Source organism: Phaseolus vulgaris, chromosome 8, assembly GCF_000499845.2.
Source record: "Phaseolus vulgaris cultivar G19833 chromosome 8, P. vulgaris v2.0, whole genome shotgun sequence".
NCBI lineage: Eukaryota > Viridiplantae > Streptophyta > Magnoliopsida > Fabales > Fabaceae > Phaseolus > Phaseolus vulgaris.
Genome location: NC_023752.2, coordinates 29,656,735 through 29,678,352, shown reverse-complemented (window position 1 = coordinate 29,678,352; position 21,618 = coordinate 29,656,735). Strand labels below are relative to the sequence as shown.

The 21,618-nt window shown below is 32.4% G+C and overlaps 2 protein-coding genes across 2 annotated transcripts; both read right to left on the bottom strand.

The window, feature by feature from the left end:
* Positions 1 to 7,633: 7,633 nt before the first annotated feature.
* Positions 7,634 to 13,242, bottom strand: LOC137827220 (elongator complex protein 6). Its single transcript, XM_068633477.1, has 5 exons — positions 12,772 to 13,242; positions 11,799 to 11,871; positions 9,390 to 9,586; positions 9,162 to 9,311; positions 7,634 to 7,920 (listed from the first exon to the last, which is right to left on the bottom strand). Exons 1-5 carry the CDS (start codon positions 13,015 to 13,017, stop codon positions 7,798 to 7,800), a joined length of 789 nt encoding a protein of 262 aa, XP_068489578.1. The 5' UTR covers positions 13,018 to 13,242; the 3' UTR covers positions 7,634 to 7,797.
* Positions 13,243 to 14,589: 1,347 nt separating this feature from the next.
* LOC137824907 (protein ALP1-like) lies at positions 14,590 to 16,756 on the bottom strand. Its single transcript, XM_068630586.1, has 5 exons — positions 16,151 to 16,756; positions 15,837 to 16,062; positions 15,321 to 15,752; positions 14,808 to 15,166; positions 14,590 to 14,721 (listed from the first exon to the last, which is right to left on the bottom strand). The coding sequence occupies exons 1-5, from the start codon at positions 16,754 to 16,756 to the stop codon at positions 14,590 to 14,592; spliced, it is 1,755 nt and encodes a 584-aa protein (XP_068486687.1).
* Between the last annotated feature and the right edge of the window lie 4,862 nt (positions 16,757 to 21,618).

Here is a 21,618-nt window from a genome sequence, read left to right as displayed (position 1 = left end):
GGCATATGGGGTAAATTGGAGTCTCTATACATGACCAAAAGTCTTGCAAACAAACTCCGGTTAAAGGAGCGACTCTTTACACTCCGAATGTCCGAAGGTACTCCCATCCAATCTCACCTTGATGAATTTAATTCCATCATAATTGATTTGGAAAATTTGGATGTTAAAATTGATGATGAGGATAAAGCAGTTCTACTTATTGTTTCTCTACCACCCTCGCACCGACAATTCAAAGAAATTATGTTATACGGTAATTATCTTACCTTAAGCTTTGATGATGTCAAGACTAATTTACTAGCCGAAGAAAAATTTGATACTCAAATTCATTCTGAAAATTCTGGTGAAGGATTAGTAGTTAGAGGGAGAAACCAAGAGAAAGGTAGGAACACTAAACATAAATCTAGGTCAAAATCTATAGGCAAGAACTCCAAATATTGTCGTTATTGCAAGAAAAAGGGACACGAGATCTCTGAATGCTATAAATTGAAAAATAAGCAAGATAGAGAAGATAAGGGAAATGGTAAACAACCAGAAAAATTTGCCGAAGCTAGTATTGTTGAAACTGAATCTGATGGAGATTGTTTTGTAGCTTCCAACACTGAACAAAGGTATAGAAATGAATGGATTCTTGATTCTGGTTGTACTTTTCACATGTCTCACAATAGAGATTGGTTTACCACATATGAACCAGTTTATAATGGTCTTGTTTTGATGGGAAACGATGCTCAATGCAAAGTTGTTGGTGAAGGAACAATCAAAATCAAGACACATGATGGAATTGTTAGAACTTTAACAGGTGTCAGATATGTCCCTGAGTTGAAACGGAATCTCATTTCCTTAGGCACCCTTGAATCTCATGGGTGTAGATACTCAGCTGAAGGTGGAGTTTTAAAAGTGTCTAAAGGAGCTCTTGTGTTACTAAAGGCAATTCGATGTGATAGTTTGTGTGTGCTGCAGGGTTCAACTGTTACAGGTTCTGCAGTTGTTGCCTCACCCAACAAAGATAACACCAAGTTGTGGCATATGAGATTAGGCCACATGAGTGAGAAGGGAATTCTAATCCTCAAGAAGAAGGGTCACCTTGGTAACCATTGTACTGGAAAGGTTGATTTCTGTGAACATTGCATTTTTGGTAAGCAGAAAAAGGTTAGTTTTTCTAAAGCCATACACAGAACCAAAGGTACCTTGGATTACATTCACTCGGATCTTTGGGGTTCGTCAAAAGTTCCTTCCAGAGGTAAATGTCGTTATATGATGACAATTATTGATGATTTCTCACGAAAACTGTGGGTGTATTTTCTCAAACATAAGAATGAAGCATTTTCCACTTTTAAAGAGTGGAAATTATTGATTGAGAATCAGACTGGCAAGAAGATAAAGAGGTTAAGGACAGACAATGGCCTTGAGTTCTGTTCGAATGAATTCAATGATTTCTGCAAAAAGGAAGGCATTTCCAGACACTTCACCATCCCAAGTACTCCACAACAGAACGGGGTTGCAGAAAGAATGAATAGAACTATCCTGGAGAGATTTCGTTGCATGTTCTCCCATTCTGGTTTGAGCAAATCTTTTTGGGCTGAAGCGGCTTCAACGGCATGTTATCTGATAAACTGCTCTCCTAACAGATCAATTGATTGCAACATTCCAGAAGAAGTTTGGTCAGGTAACCTTGTTGATTATTCTAATCTTAAAATATTTGGTTGCCCTGCTTATTCTCATGTAAACGAGGGAAAATTAGAACCTCGTGCTAAGAAGTGCATTTTCTTGGGTTATGGCTCAAGGGTTAAAGGCTATCGTTTATATGACCCAGAATCTCATAAAGTAATTCATAGTCGAAATGTGACCTTTAATGAAAATGCTATGCTCTCTTCTGCAAAAGATACTGTCATTTCCTCAATTGATACAGGTGACCAGGAAGATGCTCGAGAGAAGGTGGAGTTTGAGATTAAAACACCCGCTCATGAGGAAGACTTTCCCAATTCCTCCAGTACTCAAGGTGATCAAGTCACTGTTATTGATGGTACAAATGAACATTTGAGTCCACATGAGCAATGTCCACCTAAACGACGAGGATTACCATAGCCATGGTCTATGGCTCAAGAATTTCCACAACAGAGACCAAGAAAATCGACTCAAAGATTAATTGCAGAATCAACCAACATTGTTTATGCTTTAACTATTGCACAAGAGATGGGTGAAGAAGGTGAACCCAAGAATTACTCTGAAGTTATCTCTGATGACGACTCAACAAAGTGGATTGCTGTTATGCAAGAAAAAGTTGAGAGTCTTCTCAAAAACGAAACATGGGAATTGGTGAAGTTACCAGAAGGAAAACGAGTCATTAGTTGCAAGTGGATCTTTAAGAGAAAAGAAGGGATCCCTAGTGTTGAGAGTACAAGGAATAAAGCAAGATTTGTTGTAAGAGGTTTTGATCAAGAGAAAGATGTGAAAATTGCTTTTCTTCATGGTAATCTTAAGGAAGAGATTTACATCCAGCAGCCTGAGGGCTTCGTTGTACCTGGAAAGGAGGACCATGTATGTCGTTTGAAAAAATCTCTTTACGGCTTGAAGCAATCACCAAGACAATGGTATAAGAGGTTTGATTCTTTCATGGTTGGACATGGATACTCCAGAAGTAGCTATGATAACTGTGTTTATTTTCAAAAGACATCTGATGGGTCTTTTGTATACTTGTTGCTATATGTTGATGACATGTTGATTGCTGCAAGAGATAAATTTTTAGTTAACAAGTTAAAGGCTCAGCTTAGCAGTGAATTTGATATGAAGGACTTAGGTCCTGCCAAGAAAATTTTGGGAATGGAGATCAATAGAGATCGTCAAGCTGAAAAACTTTTTCTATCACAAAAGAAGTATGTTCTTAAGATGCTTGACAAATTTGGAATGCGAGATTGCAAAGCTGTTAATACTCCAATTGTCGCCCACTTCAAGTTGTCATCAGATCAGTGTCCAAAATCAGACGAGGACAAAAGACGCATGTCACATGTCCCGTATTCAAATGCAATTGGAAGTCTCATGTATGCAATGGTATGTACTAGACCTGATTTAGCTTATGCTGTTAGCATTGTTAGCAGGTTCATGCATAATCCAGGCAAGGCACACTGGGAAGCCGTTAAATGGATACTTCGTTATCTGAAAGGTTCTCCAGATCTTGGTTTGGTATTTGATCAACATAGAGCCGATCCCGGAGGAGCAGTTGGCTATGTTGATGCTGACTATGGTGGTGATTTAGATCGGAGAAGGTCACTTTCAGCTTACATCTTTACCCTATGTGGGTCTACTATCAGCTGGTATTCTTCACTTCAAGCCATTGCGGTTTTGTCCACCACTGAAGCAGAATATATTGCTGCTACAGAAGGTATGAAAGAGGCTATATGGCTTCGAGGCTTGGTAAGTGAACTTGGTTTTCAACAAGATGTTCTTGTTATATTTTGTGATAATCAGAGTGCTATTCACTTAACCAGGAACAATAAGTATCACTCAAGGACCAAACACATTGAAATTAAACACCATTTTATCTGAGACATTGTTGATACACAGGAGATATAATTGTTGAAAAAATTCATACGACCGAAAATCCTGCAGACATGTTGACCAAGCCACTTCCATCGGCTAAGTTCGATCATTGCCTGAACTTAGCTGGTATTATCCATACTTAATCAAGGCTTCATGGCGAGAGAGTGTTCCAGTCAAAGGCAAGTCAAGGTGGAGATTTGTGGGTTTATGACTCACCTTTCCGTTTTCTTGTCATAATTGGGAGGTTACTTGGCACAATCAATTGCAATCAATGAGAGGTTAATCACCATTAATTGTATTTATTATTGTTGTCTCCTAGAACCACTATATATAGTGGCTTCCTTCAAGCAATGTAACACACTACAAACAGCAACAAACACTTGCTTCCTCTCTCTCTTTTCCTATACTCTCTATTTCATCTCTTGGGTGTAAGTGTTTAACCCATATAGAGAGGATTTGTTTTAGGGCTATTTATCTATTAGTCTGAGAGGAATTCATTATACTCCCAGTATCATTATAGTGAAAGTTTTGGCTCTCTCGTCGGTGGTTTTTTACCTCTATTTAAAGGGGTTTTCCACCTAAAAATTCTGGTATCATTTTCACTTTACTTGTTACTTTAATTTCTCATAATCTTTGGTTGAAATTATCACGCTTCCGCACACGATATCCCTACAGATATTAATAGGAAAATTTATTTACTTTTCACACACGAAACTAATCATCATTACTTATGTTTATATTGTTAATTTGATAAGTTAGTTTATGCATCAATCTAAGTGACAAAATTCTTTAAAGTTAAACTCAAGAAAAGAAAAAGAAAACATTTTAATTTAGATCTACTAATCAGACTATGCAGGTTCTGTTATTGATAGAAGATATGCATCTGTATGGGGAAAATCTAGTGACCTAGATAAGTAAAAAACATGATAGAGTGTCTTATTTTACTACATAAGCACTCACTCGAGTCCTTGCTCAAAATGTTATGAAAGACTGTGAATGACGATCATAATTAATGACCTTAAAATAATGGTTGACACTCATAGTCAATTGTATTGTGATAACAAAACAACTATGACAATTGTCCATAATCCAATCCAACATGACAGAACCAAACATATTGAAATTGACAAACACTTCATTAAAGATTGTCTTAACAAATCCTACTGGTTACACCTCGTGTCCCTAAAGGATTTTAGATAGCAAATATTTTTACTAAAGGACTTCATCATGGAAGATTTCAAATCTTGTAGGCAAATTGAGAATGATAGATATTCATTTATCAACTTGAAGAGAGTTTTGCAAATAGCAAATTATTAGGATAAAAAAAATTCTCAATATCTCCATATTAATATCTTCAGAATTTTCCTAGTTGTTTCAGCATATTTTTATTTTCACTTCTAAAGGTTTTGATTATTACAAATAAAGATTGTAAGAATATAATTTGTGTCATTGTTATCAATAAAATAACTATTTACTTTCTCACATAATTCAAGTGATATCGAATGAGTTGGATCACCAAGAGAGAAAATGAAAAATTTTGTAACCAAAATAAAAGTTCTTCAAATTAAACGAAACTAAGAATAAAAAATTTTGTAACCAAAATAAAAGTTCTTCAAATTAAACGAAACTAAGAATCAAAGACAAAAGAAAAGATAAGTTTGTTAGGTTTAGTAATAAACTAAAGATTTACACACTATTAAACTCAAAATTGAGAGGTAAACATTCTCACAAAACAAAAATAAATAAAAAATATTAAAAAGACAAAAATATTCAATATGAGTTTTAGAAACAATTTAATTCAATAACTTTGAAGTTTCAAACAGTAGAGAATGAAAAATTATGTAGCAAAAGAAGGATTCTTCACATAAAACGAAATAAAAATTCACAGAAAATAATGAAAATATATCTTTTGGGTTACCTAATAAACTAAGGTATTTTAGTAATTTAAAACAGAAACGAGTATGACTACGAAAATATGTACATATTTATTCTCGTTTTCATACTTGATTTAAAAGATCGAATATCCTTAGTACCAAGTTTATTTGTCATCCTTAGGCATGGTTTCTTCTTCCTGCACCCCCATATGTTCTTTAAGCACCCCATAATAGATATGAAATTATTTTTTTGTCTTTCAGTAAATAACTAAAAACCCAAAATCCTAAAGACTTTTATCCTCACTCTTTCTTCTCTTCTCTATTCTCTCACTGCACAACACCCCAACCAGTTTTGCACTTCCTTCACTTTGTCGCACCCCAAGGTCGTATTTGTTGTGCTTGACAGAATTTGTGGTGCTTCTTGACACATATTCATGGCTAATGCGTTTGTGATTGTGTGCCTAAAGATGTTATTATTTGAGTTTTTTTTTTATTCTCTTGCATTGTGTGGTTGAAGGTACTCATTTTGTTAGTTTTTTTTTTCAGAACCTTCCGCATTACGTAAGTCAAAAAGTAAATGGGGCAAACCGAATTATATAATGCGAAATTATTTTTTTCATATAACATATACTAGATTACATAATCTGGAAGCTAACTTCTTATCCAGTATTAGCTTCCAGCTTATGTAATCCGGTATATGTATGAAAAAAATAATTCTGCATTACATAATTCAGTATTTAGTCTCAGATTCGATTGTAGTTCTAGATTATGTAATGTGTTATGTTATTTTTAGAATAAGTGTTTTTTATTACATAATCCATTACGAAATATTAAATTCAAAAATGAATTTCGGATTATGTAATCTAAAGTTGGTTTTTGAAAAAAAAGTATTCTCTTAGTAATTTTATAATTAATTAAACTGTACATGGTTTGTGAAAAAACATGACTAAAGTCCATCACCGCTAACACAACCCACTACCACAACAACAACCATTGACGCCTTCAGCACTCACTCTCTTCACTTAGCAACCAACATCTTCAACACCACCACCTCTCCACAACCAATGCCTCATGTTTTTTTTTTAACTTTTTTACTCAAGGGCGTTTGTGGAATTATGAAATTTATGAGTGTGACGGAAGAACATATGAGAGAGGGTGCAGGAAGAAGCAGCCCTTAGGCACAATTGAGAAGATTTTCGGGGCAGAGATCATGAGGGATAGAGCATAAAAGAAGTTCTTTATGTGTCAAAAGCAATAGATCTAAGAGATCATGCGACATTTTGGGATGGGATATAATAAAATTATGAACACACCTACAACATCTATATGTCTTTTTGAACTCAATTCTGTTCAAATTGATAAGGATTTTTTTTTTAATTCTTTACAAATTGATAAGGAAAAAAAAAATGTCCCGTGTTTCTTATGCAAGTGCGAGTGGAGAGTTTGATATATGTGATGGTATGCGCTATTACTCATAGATGATGGCTTCTTGACAAAGCATATTAGCTTGTCACAAATAGTAAATTTACAAATAAAAGGTAGATAAAGATAGAGGATATATGATTAAATAGAAAATGAATAACTACAAATAGTAGTCATTCAAATAGATAAAAGACATCAGAGATTGTTTTTAAAGATGTTTCTAAATTAACGGATATGTTGTTACATCTCATGTTTAGAACATTCCAAAATAAACTTATTACATTCCTAAATAATTATTCTTAAATTAAGTACTTTATGTTACAAGATACCTATTTTAAAAAAAACATACGCGTTTATATGTACTTTTCGTATGTGACATGTTACCTTTATACTTCAAAATAAGTATTAACACCCATACATTTTTTTGTGTTTTGAATTAGTTATTTCGAAACACAATTAAACATTATTATGGAATAACCATTAAGTATAATTTTAGGGTTTAAAAATAGAAGAAAAAGGGCGCAAGAGGGTGTAGGAAGTTCACCTGTATTTTGATGTGAAGCAGATTGAAAAGCTTTAATAAAATGATTCAACACATGCTCCACGTCCCCTTTTTCATACATTTAACTGATTTTTTTTCACGTATCTCTAATGAAAGCAGGAGAGAAGTTAATCTTCGTCTTAAAACTAAATAAAAAAATTAACATTATTTTATTTAAATCTAACCTTAAGTATCCATTTTGAATGTATGGCTAAAATTTACTGCTCTTGGGCTTTCAATACTCACATAATACACGATCAAGTGAAAAACTCACTGAAACCAGTCAGTGATGCACAAATTAAACTAATAACTCCAACTGTGTCAATGACCAATTCAAGTATAATAGCATTGGAGTCTATCATCTCACAAAATCAAGTATTCTCCCTATCAAGATTACACAGTTGTTTGTACAAGAATTATTGATCATCATTGGATTTTTGTACCAGGATAAAAGCACTCGGTGCCATTTTCCTTGATCTTGAAGTGAAAATTGTAACTCTTAATGGCTGAAATTCCATGTTGATGTGTTTCCTTATCTAACACCATCAACTACATAAAACGAACAATAAACATAATCAACCAAGGTGGATATATATGATTTAATCGCAAGTTACAGACAGAAGTTTTTACATTAAACCATCTTCATCTAAGAGAAACCCAACGAATCAACGCAAACAGTAGCGTGATCTATTAGCAGTTGAAGTGTCACTATTACAACAAAATTCAAAAAAAGGGAAAATAAACAACAATGGTAGTTATTTCTTTTATATTTAATTGCTAGGGATCAGAATGCCTTATACAAGCCCCACGGCCTCTGATGGCAGATAATTGGAGGTATTAGAATGGAAGCTGGGGAAATTGAATTGTGGGGTCAAAACATGATATAGAACAAAATGTCATTGCGTTTAAGGGTCTGCAGATAAACTCTGTAACAAGTGCTATGCTATATTTTAAGATGAACCTGGGCCAATGATCAAAATAGAATAAACTTAAGCTAGGCCTAGCTACAATAAGATATTTTTCTTTGGTCATTGTGGTGTAATGCGGAAGGAATGACTTAAATACAAAAAAAATAAGCATTGAGAAAAGAGAAATCAAATACAATAAGCAGACTATTTATACCCTAGTGAATTTTCAACATAATACTGCTTTTGTTTGAATTCAGCTTCAATTCTTTAACTTAAAAATTGAAAAACTTGAAAATGTAATTCCAATTAATAGGTCTAAAGGAAAAGTTAAGTCATTTGATTTGTACCCAAACACCAGAAAGAATTAAGAGTTTAAATATACCTTTGAAACGAAACCTAGTGGAGAAAGGGAGTTTAGATGAGGACTTGTAAGCAGACATTTTACAAAAGGATAAAACTTAAGATCAGGTTTCTTTAATAAAGATCTAACTGAAAACCTTGTAGCAATCCATGTTTTGAAAGTCGAAGGTATATAGCGTCTTTAGTAAATGACCACTTTTTTCTTTGCTTTCAAGGTCTCTAAGAAGGTGAGAATGTTTTCATAGCAAGTGGTCTTTTGACTTGCCTTGAAGATTTTTCCTATTCTATATTCCATTTGAATAGAAAGGCAGCAGAGGCAGGGTATATTTAATCAATAAAATGAAATAATATAAAATGACAATTTTGTCATAAGCTTAGATCAAGATGGAAAGATAGGAAATCCTTCGGTGTCTATGTCAACCGGGTTATTCTCAATAAGATAACATTTAAAAAAACGTGGGATTGTATAAACAGCTTCAGTATGAATTTATTATACTGCAGTGCAGAATGATTCGAGCCTACCTGTCCATGCACATCTTTTGCTAAACCAGTGGCCAATGGTTCAGCCTTGACCAAAATGTCAGCAAGGTACTCCATCTCTAAGATAACAGCAGTCCTCTCTCCATCATTCAAATAAATATCTTTATGATCAAGTGCAATAAATGCACAACCCTGTGACACAAACACAGAAATAAAGAACTAAAAACATTGGAATAGATTTCAAACACAGAAAAGGTAGTATTATCTTACATATTCTGATGTTAACGTGAGGCAATAATGCAGCAAGTTTAAAACATCATCTGAAGAACCATTAGCAGCAACTTCAAGAAAAGATATATCATCTATAATGATAGAGATGGATTTCTTGTCTTGATGTAACACAGTGATCACTCTTTCAATTTGCTCAAACATAGAAGCAAGCCCATCATGATTGGGTTTCCCTTCACCTAGGCATCAATAAAACTTATGTTACTCAGGGATGTATATAATCCCACAGACTCTACATTTCTCAATTTCATTATTGTTCCTAAATATATGTTTGAATTGATAGATACGCATGGTGTAGAACAGAACCACATAAGGCTCCAAATTGGGGGATAAGGAAAGGAACTAATTTTTTTTTCTTAAAATTATTAATTTCTTAATTTTATCAGATGAACTGCATTCATACAAACTTCACACCTCACATTATGATCAGTTGCTAATTTAGAATTATGGGATGTAAATGCTTAAATGGAATAGAACTTTCCAAACTACACCAAAATAACGATTTTCACCTGCCATTCTATTGACCCTTTACTACTTTGAGATATTCATCAATACCATGGTCACTAAAACTTTGCACAATAATAGAACTGGAAAAATCTTCAAGTATAACATTTTGCTTCATTTTTTCTATCCTACAAAGTGAATTACACCACTTTTGCTGTCACCAAATAAACTATAGGGAAAGAATAGGTCTAGAAGATACCACACCAGACATTAAGTTCCTGTCATGCCTATAGCATGATATCTTTTGGATATATCGTCACCAACTTCCATATGTCCATCATCAATATCAATTCTAGGCAACAACCACTCAATTTTGTATTCCATCTAACAATGGATGCTCTCTTTCCTCAATGTAAGGAGAGATGGATCATCCAGAAATATATAGTCAAGATTAATTAGATTAAAATTATTGCTATTTCTTCTTGACATCTCATTTTATGACTCACTCTTAGCATCATAAAATAAATTGTGAAAACAATCTCTTGTAACTTTTTAATATCTTGGAAAGTTGACTTTAAATCTTACTCAACCACAATTGGCTTTTCGTAACGTTTTAATATCTTGTAAAGTAGACTTTAAATCTTACTCAACCTCACAAAATTGGCTTGTAAGATGAGGTTTGCACTCACTTAAGTATTATAATTTAGTCATATCTCTATGAAGATGTGGGATCCAACACACCCACTCATGCCAAGGACCGGACATATCAAACATGGTAATAGATATTTATGGATGGTCCAATATTGGTCCGATAACGGGTGATATGATGACCCAATAAACCTTGCTAGAATAGGTTCTAATACCATCTTGAAAGTAGACTTTCAGCTTAACTAAACTTAACAAAATTCACTTATATGATGAGGTTTGCACTTACATATGCACTATAATTTGGCCATATCTCCATTTGATGTGGGATATCTAACATAATAGTTGACTTTATTTCTTTTTAGTATGGATGACTAAACACGCTCTAATTTCTTTGACAATTTCTGGTTGAAATTGTTGAATAAAGGATTTTATTAAAATTCTTGAAGTTTAGAAGCACATGAACCAAATTTCAAGTGACTTCATATGTAAAACACATTGTTGGCTTCTCATCCCTGTTGACTAGCCAAAAAACTTTTATATAAGCTCAAATACTTTTAGTATATCATTACTTTAATCTCCCACAACATTTATTTTTGTGCTTCAAACACTCAGTTGCTGATTCATTTTTCTCCATCCAAAATTTAGATCTTCAAACTCTTTAATGTTGAATATGTTTCTCAAACCTTGCTTTTGATTCACTATTGCTCAAAGCTACAAAATCTGCATTGTGAATCAAGGAAACCTAGGACGGATAATTTCTCAACATCGAATATATGTCATGAGATTTACAGTCCATACGTGACTATAAAGGAAAGTTGTCACTATCTTCATTTATTAACTTTTGATCATTTTTTTTCCTGCATATCCTCCCAAAAAGCATCAATAGATTTTAAGAAAATTGTCCAGTTACTGCAGAACATGAAGAAATTCGCAATGTGTCTCTGGTTCATATTGTCTATACAACCATCACATATTACTACTGTATTACTCCTTCTTCCCTCTCCATTTCAACTTATTTATCCATTCTTGCATATAGATTCATCCTCTAAACATAATTATAATTTATAACTCCTTCACATACTTTAGCGACTATAGCAATGAAATCAAATAACCAAGGAGAGTTAGGGAAACGCTCATGAATGACAAACTCATGTAGTTTCTGATCTAAACTTTGAACACAGTACACCAGTAATAATTAAAGACAAACTATTGCAACAAATTCATTCTTACATCAGTAATCTTTTTACAAACAAACAGTGAGAAAAAAAAAAACTAAATGCCAATAACGAAGTTTCTCACCTGGACACTGAAACATAAGCATAGGAAGGAAAAATAATCTTCCATTATCCCTTTGAGCAGTTAAGTTGCAACCCTATCATCACAGGTACCCGTGAAGATTGTTAAATACAACAAAGTAAACAACGACATTGTAACAGAATACAACAAAACAATATGGCCAACAATTTTTTTACCATAGTATTAGCAAGGATTGTTCATCCCCGGAAGCGATGATTAACTTTGTCCGAAACTTTGAGGGCACACAAGGTGAGTGTTCCTCTCTCAACATGGTTTACTTCATACCTAAAGTGGCATCACCAGGATTCAAAACCTGGACCACTTGTTTAAGGGACACAATTTACTGCTACTTTTGTCAACCAATGTTGGTTGACAAACAATTGACTAGCATGTTATGAAACCAAACTATGACAGAAAACAAAAGAGCAAACGATCAATTTAGTTTACGAAGTATCACGCTGTTTACCAAATTGATTGTTTACTCATAAGAAAAAAAAAAGTCGAATACCCAAATTTGTCCTTTGTCTTAGTTCCTATCAGAGAAAATTCAAAATAAATCCTCATGCTATCAGTCTATAACTGTAGTCCCTAAAATTTTGTTAAAGTATCATTCACACTACATTTTTCATTTTAGATTAAACTAAGTAACAAATTGCACTTTGACAAACCTTTTTCAATTTTATAGTTTTCAAGGCATGGTCTGTACCTTAGAGGACCAGTTTCAAGTATTCACCAAAAATAAAGATAGACAGAGTGACACTATCATAGTGCCTCCGGAACTAGAGTCGTCGAAAACACAATTAGATAATCACAAAAGCAAAGGCATCCAATGTTAATTGAATATTTAGCCACCTTATCAGTAACAAAAGCAGTTTCACCACCAAATCAACATTAGGTACATAAATACAAGATTACAGTACCCAAGAAAAAGAATAAAATGCATATATATAGAGAGTGAGAGAGAGAGGGGAAATACCAGCTTTCGGAGGACGCGATCGTAGTGTGAGAAAGGGTGAGAAAAGGCGAGGAAGAGAACGGCGGAAGAAGGGTGAGAAGAGAAGGAGCGTTTGAGGATGTGGTGAAGAACGAAAGCGGCGCTTGTGTCAACACAGTCCTCCACAAGCACGAAGCGACCACACAGAGGCCATGGCTTCGCGTTGTCGTTGTCGTTGTTGTGCAGCCCCAACGCTTCGTCCAGAAGGTTCCAATTTTTATGCTCCATCTTCTTCTTCTGCTTCCAGTTCTCTTATTTGTCGAATTTGCAGTTTATGAAACTTCCAATCCAACTGCATCCGGTATCACCCGAACCATTAGTTAGTTACCTGACCCCGAACAATTATTTCTTTTCTTTTAGGCTTTGTTTGGATTAGGGAGTGTAAATGAAGGAGTGGATTTGAGATGATTTGAAGAGAAAGTGTAAAGAAAGTTAGGGTGTTTGAATTAAGGTAAAGAGAGGAGAAAGTGTAGGGAAAGTTTATAAGAGTTTGTGAGTGATGTGATGGATGTGATTGGAATTATATTTTTTTTAATTGATAAAAATATAACTTTACACATTTGTCCTTATATTTAAAAATTGATAAAAAAATTATTTTGATTGATTATTTGTGAATTACATTTTTTTTAAATTAAAATTATTTTTTCGACAATTGAAACATTATTTTCGATACCGTGTTCGAGCTAACTTCGGAAAATTATAAATTATATAAATTTTTTGGATCATATTTATGATTGATAAACATTATTGAGAACAAAGTTGTAATTGTGAATTATTTATTTTTCAATTATAGTTGTATGCAATTAAAAGATTATTTCCGGTATGGAACAAATTATTTCTGATAATGTGTTGGATGTATAATTCGATAAAGGATTTTTTTTTTAAGAAATAAATATTAATGTGTATTAATGCAGTATTTTAGTTTATTAAAGCAAAATTCATTGATAAATTTTGTGCATAATAATAATGATTCAGAAAATCATATGAATGATACAATGAAATATGTTTCATTCAAAATAGTCATGGAAGTTCTTAATTTGTTTAAGGATTCGTGTCATAAATAAGATTAAAGATTTGAAAAGAAAAACACATGCATAATAAAATACAACCAAATTTTTATGTAGTTTAGGGATTTGTAGTCATTATCTTGACCAGCTTTCTCATTCTTCGCTCAAGAGGCAGGCCAAAGAGTTGTTTTACCGCATTAGGATGACCACACAAGAAGTCGTAACAGTTATCCAACAAATCTTCATTTTGTATGTTCATCTCCACTAACATTTCCCAGATATCAGATTCAGAGTACTGGAAAGTCGATGTACGATGAAGTGTGCGCGTGTGTTCACGAAATATGGAGTTTCGTTCTTCTTCTGCGACAACATGGCGTCTGTTATATTGCAGATTTTCTTCCGTAGCATTAGCCACTCGCTGTGATGACAAAGCGACAACCTCAGATGAAATGGCTTGTCGCTCAACAATATGACATAACCTATCTGACTGATCACTACCCCTCCCAAGGATATCAGTTAATCCTTCAAACCTTGTGTTAAGCCTTTCCAGTTGCAGATCAATGACGTCCACCATAGGGGCTTTTCTTTTTGAGCCTCTAGAAGAAGAAGTACCACCTGATGGCTGGGATGACTGAGGTGGCACCAATGGGGGTGTCAAATTAGGGCCAGGGCTGTATGAATCAACATTAGGATCAGCTGAGCGAGGAGTTTCACATTGAGTAGCATCCAATCCTGGCTCCTCTGGTATGTCCTCCATATTGTGATCATTAAGATCTACATTAAAATGATGAGACTAAGTTCGACTTGAGGACTGCAATGTTGTTCTTCCACCGTGGCCAGTAGCACGATCAAGCCCCCATAAGTCTTCCATCAACTTGTAGTGCCTGATGGGATTAACACGCCATTTTGCAGCCGAGGGCTTTGCCTGTTCATTAATGAAAAGAAATACACTCATAATCATAATTAGTGGTTAATGTATGCGATAAGTGAACATCAAGTTGAATACGTTACCTTTATCAACGAATCCCACACTTCATCCTTGGCCTCAAAAATTTTCGTGCTTGGATTCCAAGCAAAACCACTCAGTCCACTAAATAGATCATGGATCTCACGCCATTTGTCCTTAAGGCTTTTCTGTCTGTTCTTCACATTATTTTTTGTAATCCCTACCAATCCAGTCTGATGTAAGGATTTAACAATGTTTGTGTAACCCTGCGTCGTCCAACTACCATCAATGCGATTACCCATAGATGCCTCATCGATCATGGCATTTAGCAATCGGAAATCCATGTTGGTAGTCCATTTTTTGTGTTCACGGACAGCTGCAGATGACTCTGAAGCAATACCCTTCCCGTGATCCATGATAAAACCTAATAAAAAAGGTTAAACTTTTGCAATAACATAAATAGTTTCATACGTAAATATTAATAAAGGTGGAATGTCAACATTAAACCATGAAATTGTTCTTACAACAATATAAATATAAGTTCACGGATGTTACATAAAATTAATTACTACAATAACCTATCCACATTTCATTCGCTATAGTATCCCTAATTTGTGACCCGAGCCTGTAGTCATCCTCACGAGTTTGCGAGTGTGACACATCTATATCTCCTTGCATCAACTCACGGTCAACTTCTTCCAACAAAGAGTCATCATTATCCACCCCACGAAGAAAGTTATGAAGAATACAACATGCTAAAACAATATCAGTCATAGTGTCCACAGAGTAATGAGGCTCTGTTCCGCTAGCGATAATTGGAAATCGCTTTTTGAGGACACCAAATGTTCTTTCGATAACATTTCTTAGTGAGGAATGACGATGATTAAATAACTCACGGGCATTTTGTGGACCTCTTCGGGAATACTCTTTTAGATGGTATCGAACTCCGCGATATGGAGTTATAACTTGGGTTTTGAGCATAAAACCTGTATCTCCAAGGTAGTATTTGCCTACAACCATCCATTAATAATTGTTAATTATAAGTGATGTGACCAAATGAATATTTATTGCACTTGAAAACACACTCAACTAACCTTCCGGAATGACCAATGGATCCTCTCGTACAAACGCATCCTTCAATATCCTGGAATCAGAGGTTGTTCCTTCCCACCTGGCAAGAACATATGTGAATTTCATGTCAAAATCACAAGCAGCAAATACGTTTTGCGTTGGCCAGTCTTTTCTTCCACGAAAACGAGGAGCATCAACTCGGGGGACTTTAACACGGACGTGAGTGCCGTCTATGGCACCCAAACAATCCTAATACACAACAACTTCACATTTATAAATAACTTGCATTGCATACAACATGAATTAAATATTTAACTATTGTTTCTCATATTCATACCTTAAAGTATGGGAAAAATCGATTGTTGTTTAAGATATGAGGTTCAACCTCAGTCTCAGCTGGTTGAATTAAGAACTCTCCATGCAACATCAATATTGCCTTCAAAACATTATGAAAGTGACGAGACACTGTTTCCTCGGACCGATGAAAGAAGAACGAAACACTTCGATTCTTGACGTTATGACCAATGATGTGTAAAAATTTAGCCACTTGTTCTTCAACTGTAGATCGAAATGCATCTTTAACCATATCCGTTCCTCTTATTCGTTGACATAAATTAATAAATGCTTCCGGACTCATGCGAATAATGTCACGACATCTTTCAGTATGGACCAAGTACGACATCAATTCTTGTCGACGACGCTCTTTTTGTGGAATAAACTCCAGTATAGGATTATTTGTCTCGGTTAACACACGCAATACGTTCAATCCATATCCAATCATGCAAAGAATTGTCATTGCTGCTACTTGTGTCCGCAAATTGATTTGCTCTTGTATTTGTGAAACTAGTGTGAAATCAACACCAACTACATCGGGATTCATGTCATTCGTGCTAGACATCTCGACATTTTCGAAATACATAGACCAATGGTTATGGTTATCCATGGTCACAAATCCTTGACAATCATATAAGTTTAACTATTAGGTCTAAAGAACCACATTTTAGAGAAATAATAATACTCAATTTTTTTTTACTTTTAAAAAAAATTAAAATATTATATATAACTCTGTAAAGTATTATAGTTATAGTTGTATTACAAATTCAAAATAATATTTATAAATTTTTTTTTACTTGATTTTAGAAAAAAATAAATATTATATATAAACTCTGTAAAGTGGTATAGTTATAGTTGTATTATAAATTCAGAATAATATTTATAAAATTCTTTTACTTGATTTTAGAAAAAATAAAATCTTATATGCAGACTATCTATAAAGTAATATTTTAAAATATTTAAATACTTTGTATACTTATAATTATTTTATAAATTCGTTATAAAATTCTTTTACTTGATTTTAGAAAAAATAAAATCTTATATGTAGACTATCTATAAAGTAATATTTTAAAATATTTAAATACTTTGTATACTTATAATTATTTTATAAATTCAGAATAATATTTATAAAATTCTTTTACTTGATTTTAGAAAAAATAAAATCTTATATGTAGACTATCTATAAAGTAATATTTTAAAATATTTAAATACTTTATATACTTATAATTATTTTATAAATTCAAAATAAAATTTATAAAGTCTTTTAGTTGATTTTGGAAAAAAATAAATATTATATGTAAACTATCTATAAAGTAGTATTTTAAAATATTTTGTAAACTTATAATTATTTTAAAGCCTGTTCAAAATAATATTTATAAAGTTTTTTACTTGATTTTAGGACAATTTAAATATTTAAATATTTTGTATATTTATAATTATTTTATAAATTTAAACTGATATTTATAAATTTTTTTACTTTATTTTTAGAAAAAAATAAATATCAAAAATAATTTAAATATTAATAAGTTTGTTTTAACTACCAGAAAACTCATTCAAACTTTCATTAATGAAATTTCATTAATGCTCATTAATTCTCATCAATATACTCATCAATGTGATTAAGAAAAAACTTTGAAAACTCAAAAGGCAGCAACATTCTATTAACATAAATAAAATAAATTACAAATTCCTTCCCTCCACATTTCATTCTCAGATTTTATTCTCCAAATTCCAAATCTATGTATGAAACTTACCTCCAGAAACCTAGAGAAAGCGATGCCACCGCGAACCACCAATAACCACCGAGCACCACCAGCGGAACCACCACCCACCACCAGCGGCGAAACCGTCCACGTCCAACGATCACCAACAACGCCGCCTACGGAACCCCACCCACACCTTGCACCTCCGACAACCGCACACCTCCAACACTTAAGAACCTCCGACAACCGCTCACTTCCAACGGTTGTGAACCTCCGACAACCGCGCACATCCACCGCGTACCTCCGACGAGCACCTCCGACCGCTTCTAAGGGTACTCTCTCAACTCAAAACAAATAACCCACCTCCACTCCTCTTCCATATTTATCATCCCTCTCATTTATTCATCACCCACACACTTGAATTTATCCACTAAACAATGTACGAATCCCTGTTTATTTGTGCTGTGTTTGTGCTGTGTTTATGCAGGGAATCTCATGCATGAGAATGGAGAGAATATTGGAGCTGCATTGGCACGGGCATAGGCAGCTATGGCACATAGGTTAGGTGAACGGATGGGTAATTTGGTAAAATGAGAAAGTTTCACTCCAAATCTTCTCATCTCATCAGGGAAGCCTTTTACCCATTCTTCGCTTTTCTTCGCCCCCTAATCCCCGCTAACTCCCAGATACAAACATCAGATTTATTTCTTTTTCAATCCGGGTGAACAGTAATCACCTGGATACAAAAACAACATTATTGTTAGCTACTATATATGTATAGAAAACCCATCCATATTTACATTTTTATCACATTAAAAAATATATATTACTTTTATAAATAACTAGCGGGAACACACGCACTGACGTGCCTGTGTATCCGCATTTTTTATTTATGTTTCTTTAGTATTTTTTTAATTTTTCAAAAACAATTTTTCTTAATAACATTAAAATGAGAAGTTAAAGAGTATACAGTTAAAAAGTAGTGTGTATCTGCATTTTTTATTTCTCTTTCTTTAGTATTTCTTTATTCTTCAAAAACAATTTCTCTTAATAACATTAAAATGAGAAGTTAAAGAGTATACAGTTAAAGAGTAGGTTAATAAAATAGTGAAGAGCGGTAATTAAAAATTACATATGGTAAAGAGAATGAATGAATTTTCAAAATTTAAAATTCAAAATTACTATTTGAATTCAAAACCGTCTCCCAAGATAGAAAATAATTAAATAGAATTTGAGTTTCATATTTTTTTTATAATTTTTAATATTTTATTAATTATGGGTAAAAATATATGTATTTGGTAATAGTTAAAATTTATTTAAAACTACAAACTCAACCGAAAAAAATAATTAAATAGAATTTGAGTTTCATATTTTTTTTAATAATTTTTAATATTTTATCAATTATAGGAATTAAACCAATATTTTTCATTAGGTCTATAAACAACCAATAATATATGACAATCATTACAATACATATGACACCATTAAACAATAAACCAAAAATTCATCCTCAATTGTTTCAAAAATATTATATACAAAAGAAGAAAATGCAATAAAATTTGCTTCTCTTTTCTTCACCTTGGACCCTTGGACTTGTATAGAGACTCGTTTAAATTATTCCCATCTTTCGCACCCAAATCTAATGTTCCTTCGTGTTAGAACCTTACGATTGGGGGAGTGAGCATGACAACGAAACTCAGTTTTTCCTTCTCTGATTCCTCTATTTTGCTATGAATATTAACTCTCTACAATTAACAAATAAAAAACAAACAAAATATTAGTATAACATGTAAAACATAGATTTAAGAACACGATGACATACCTTCTCTACATAATGCTCTCTGGTGAGAGAACATATTTTGAAGGTGGTCTCTAAAATCATAACTTTATGAAAAGTTAAGATGATTTCAAAAATCAAAACCTAAAAGAAGAAAATATAGAGGAAGAGCAAAGATAAAGAAATGGTGAAGACAGAAAACTTAAAAATCAAATTGGAAGTAACTTTTCCGTAAAATATGAGGAAATGAGAATATAGTTTAGTTAATGCTATGTATGATTTCATTTAAATCCATAAAATTGTTACCAAAAAGGGTCTTATGATGACTTTCATCATGTACCTTTGTCTCCTCTTGTTGAGTCCTTCTTAGTGTTTTACAAATTGAAATGCATATAAAGAGAATTACTTATTGTTGTGATGAAGCGCACAACTTTTTTGAGTCTTTTCGTTCTCTCTAGTCACAAACTTCAATTACAATTTCATGAAACAAATGTTAAATTAGGATTTCAGAAAGATTAATCAAAGAAATGAAAGTATGATTTTACATGAAAGTGAAAAGGAAAGAGAAAAGAAAGTGAGAAGTATGGTAAAAAAAAGAATGTGTTATGTGTAGTGGAGAGAGAAAGTGGGAAGTAGGTACCTGTATAGGAGAGAGAAAGTGGGAAGTAGGATACGTGAGTTATGTGTAGTGGAGAATCATAAAATCTGTTTCTTAAATCAATTTTAAAATTCTACAATTTTAATAAAAAAAGAATATCAGTTTAAATCAGAAAAGTAACGTACCAAATCTCCACTCTCCTGCTAAAGTGGTCCACAAAATATTACAAATATCTTTAATTTTTTATTTAATACAATAAATTATTAAGTAAAGATAAAATGGAAAAAAAAATTAAGAGCAGTTAAGAGGAGAATAAGAAATGACACAATGACCATAATACAATAATAAAATTAAATATTAATATAAGAATAAAATAGGAAAAAAATTAAGAACAGTTAAGAGGGGAATCCCCTTTAAATATAGGTATAGATTAATCAAAAATTAAAAATATAATATAATTTAATATATATCATTTTGTAAATATAGTATTAAAAAAATTACGTAATTTTTTAAAAGTAATTAATTACTTTAAAATAAAAAAGTATTCCATTATTTATTTTTTAAATAAATAAATAAATTATTTTCATTTTTAGATTAAATTATAAATAAAATATATTATTAAATTAGAAATATATATTTTTGTATTATAAGTAGTTTTTTTTATATTATAAGTAGTTGTTTCAATTTAAAGAATGATTATTAAAAATAACATGGTCAAAATTTAATAAAATAAAATAAAATTATTTACTTATGTTACAAAATTAAATTAACACACGAATATGTGTGTGATATTTTAATAGGCCATTTTACGTTTTTTATAAAAAATAAATATTGTTATTTTATTTTATTAAATTTTTTTATTATATAAAAATAAGATAATTAAATATATTATTTATTCTATATTATATTTGAAGTTATATCGTAATAAAAAGATTATGTTATAGAATCAAACATTCTAAATCTTTAAAGCTTAATTGTACATAGAAGCTTAATTGTACATTATTTGTGAGTATTTTTTTAAGTTTTTCTTTCTTTTATTCAATGTATTTTAATTTTATTTTATATTTTATACTGATTTTAAAGTACTTTCAAAGATAAAATAAAAAATAATTTGCATACATCAAATGAAAAATTATTATTATATATTGTTGAAGTTCTGAATTTAGTTGAACTTGTTACAAACTTTTTTATTTCTAGGGTGAATCCTATAATTTCTTGCAGTTTAATTATGTTACTTTATTATTTCTTTATCCTTTGTTTGGTTGGGGAGTGAAAAGTTGAGAGTGTGTGAATTGGGAGTGTGAATATTTTAGAAGAAAGTATGAAGAAAGTTGAATATGTTTAGATTGTGGTATGTTAGAGTGAATGTATGAGGAAAATGGATTGATATACGT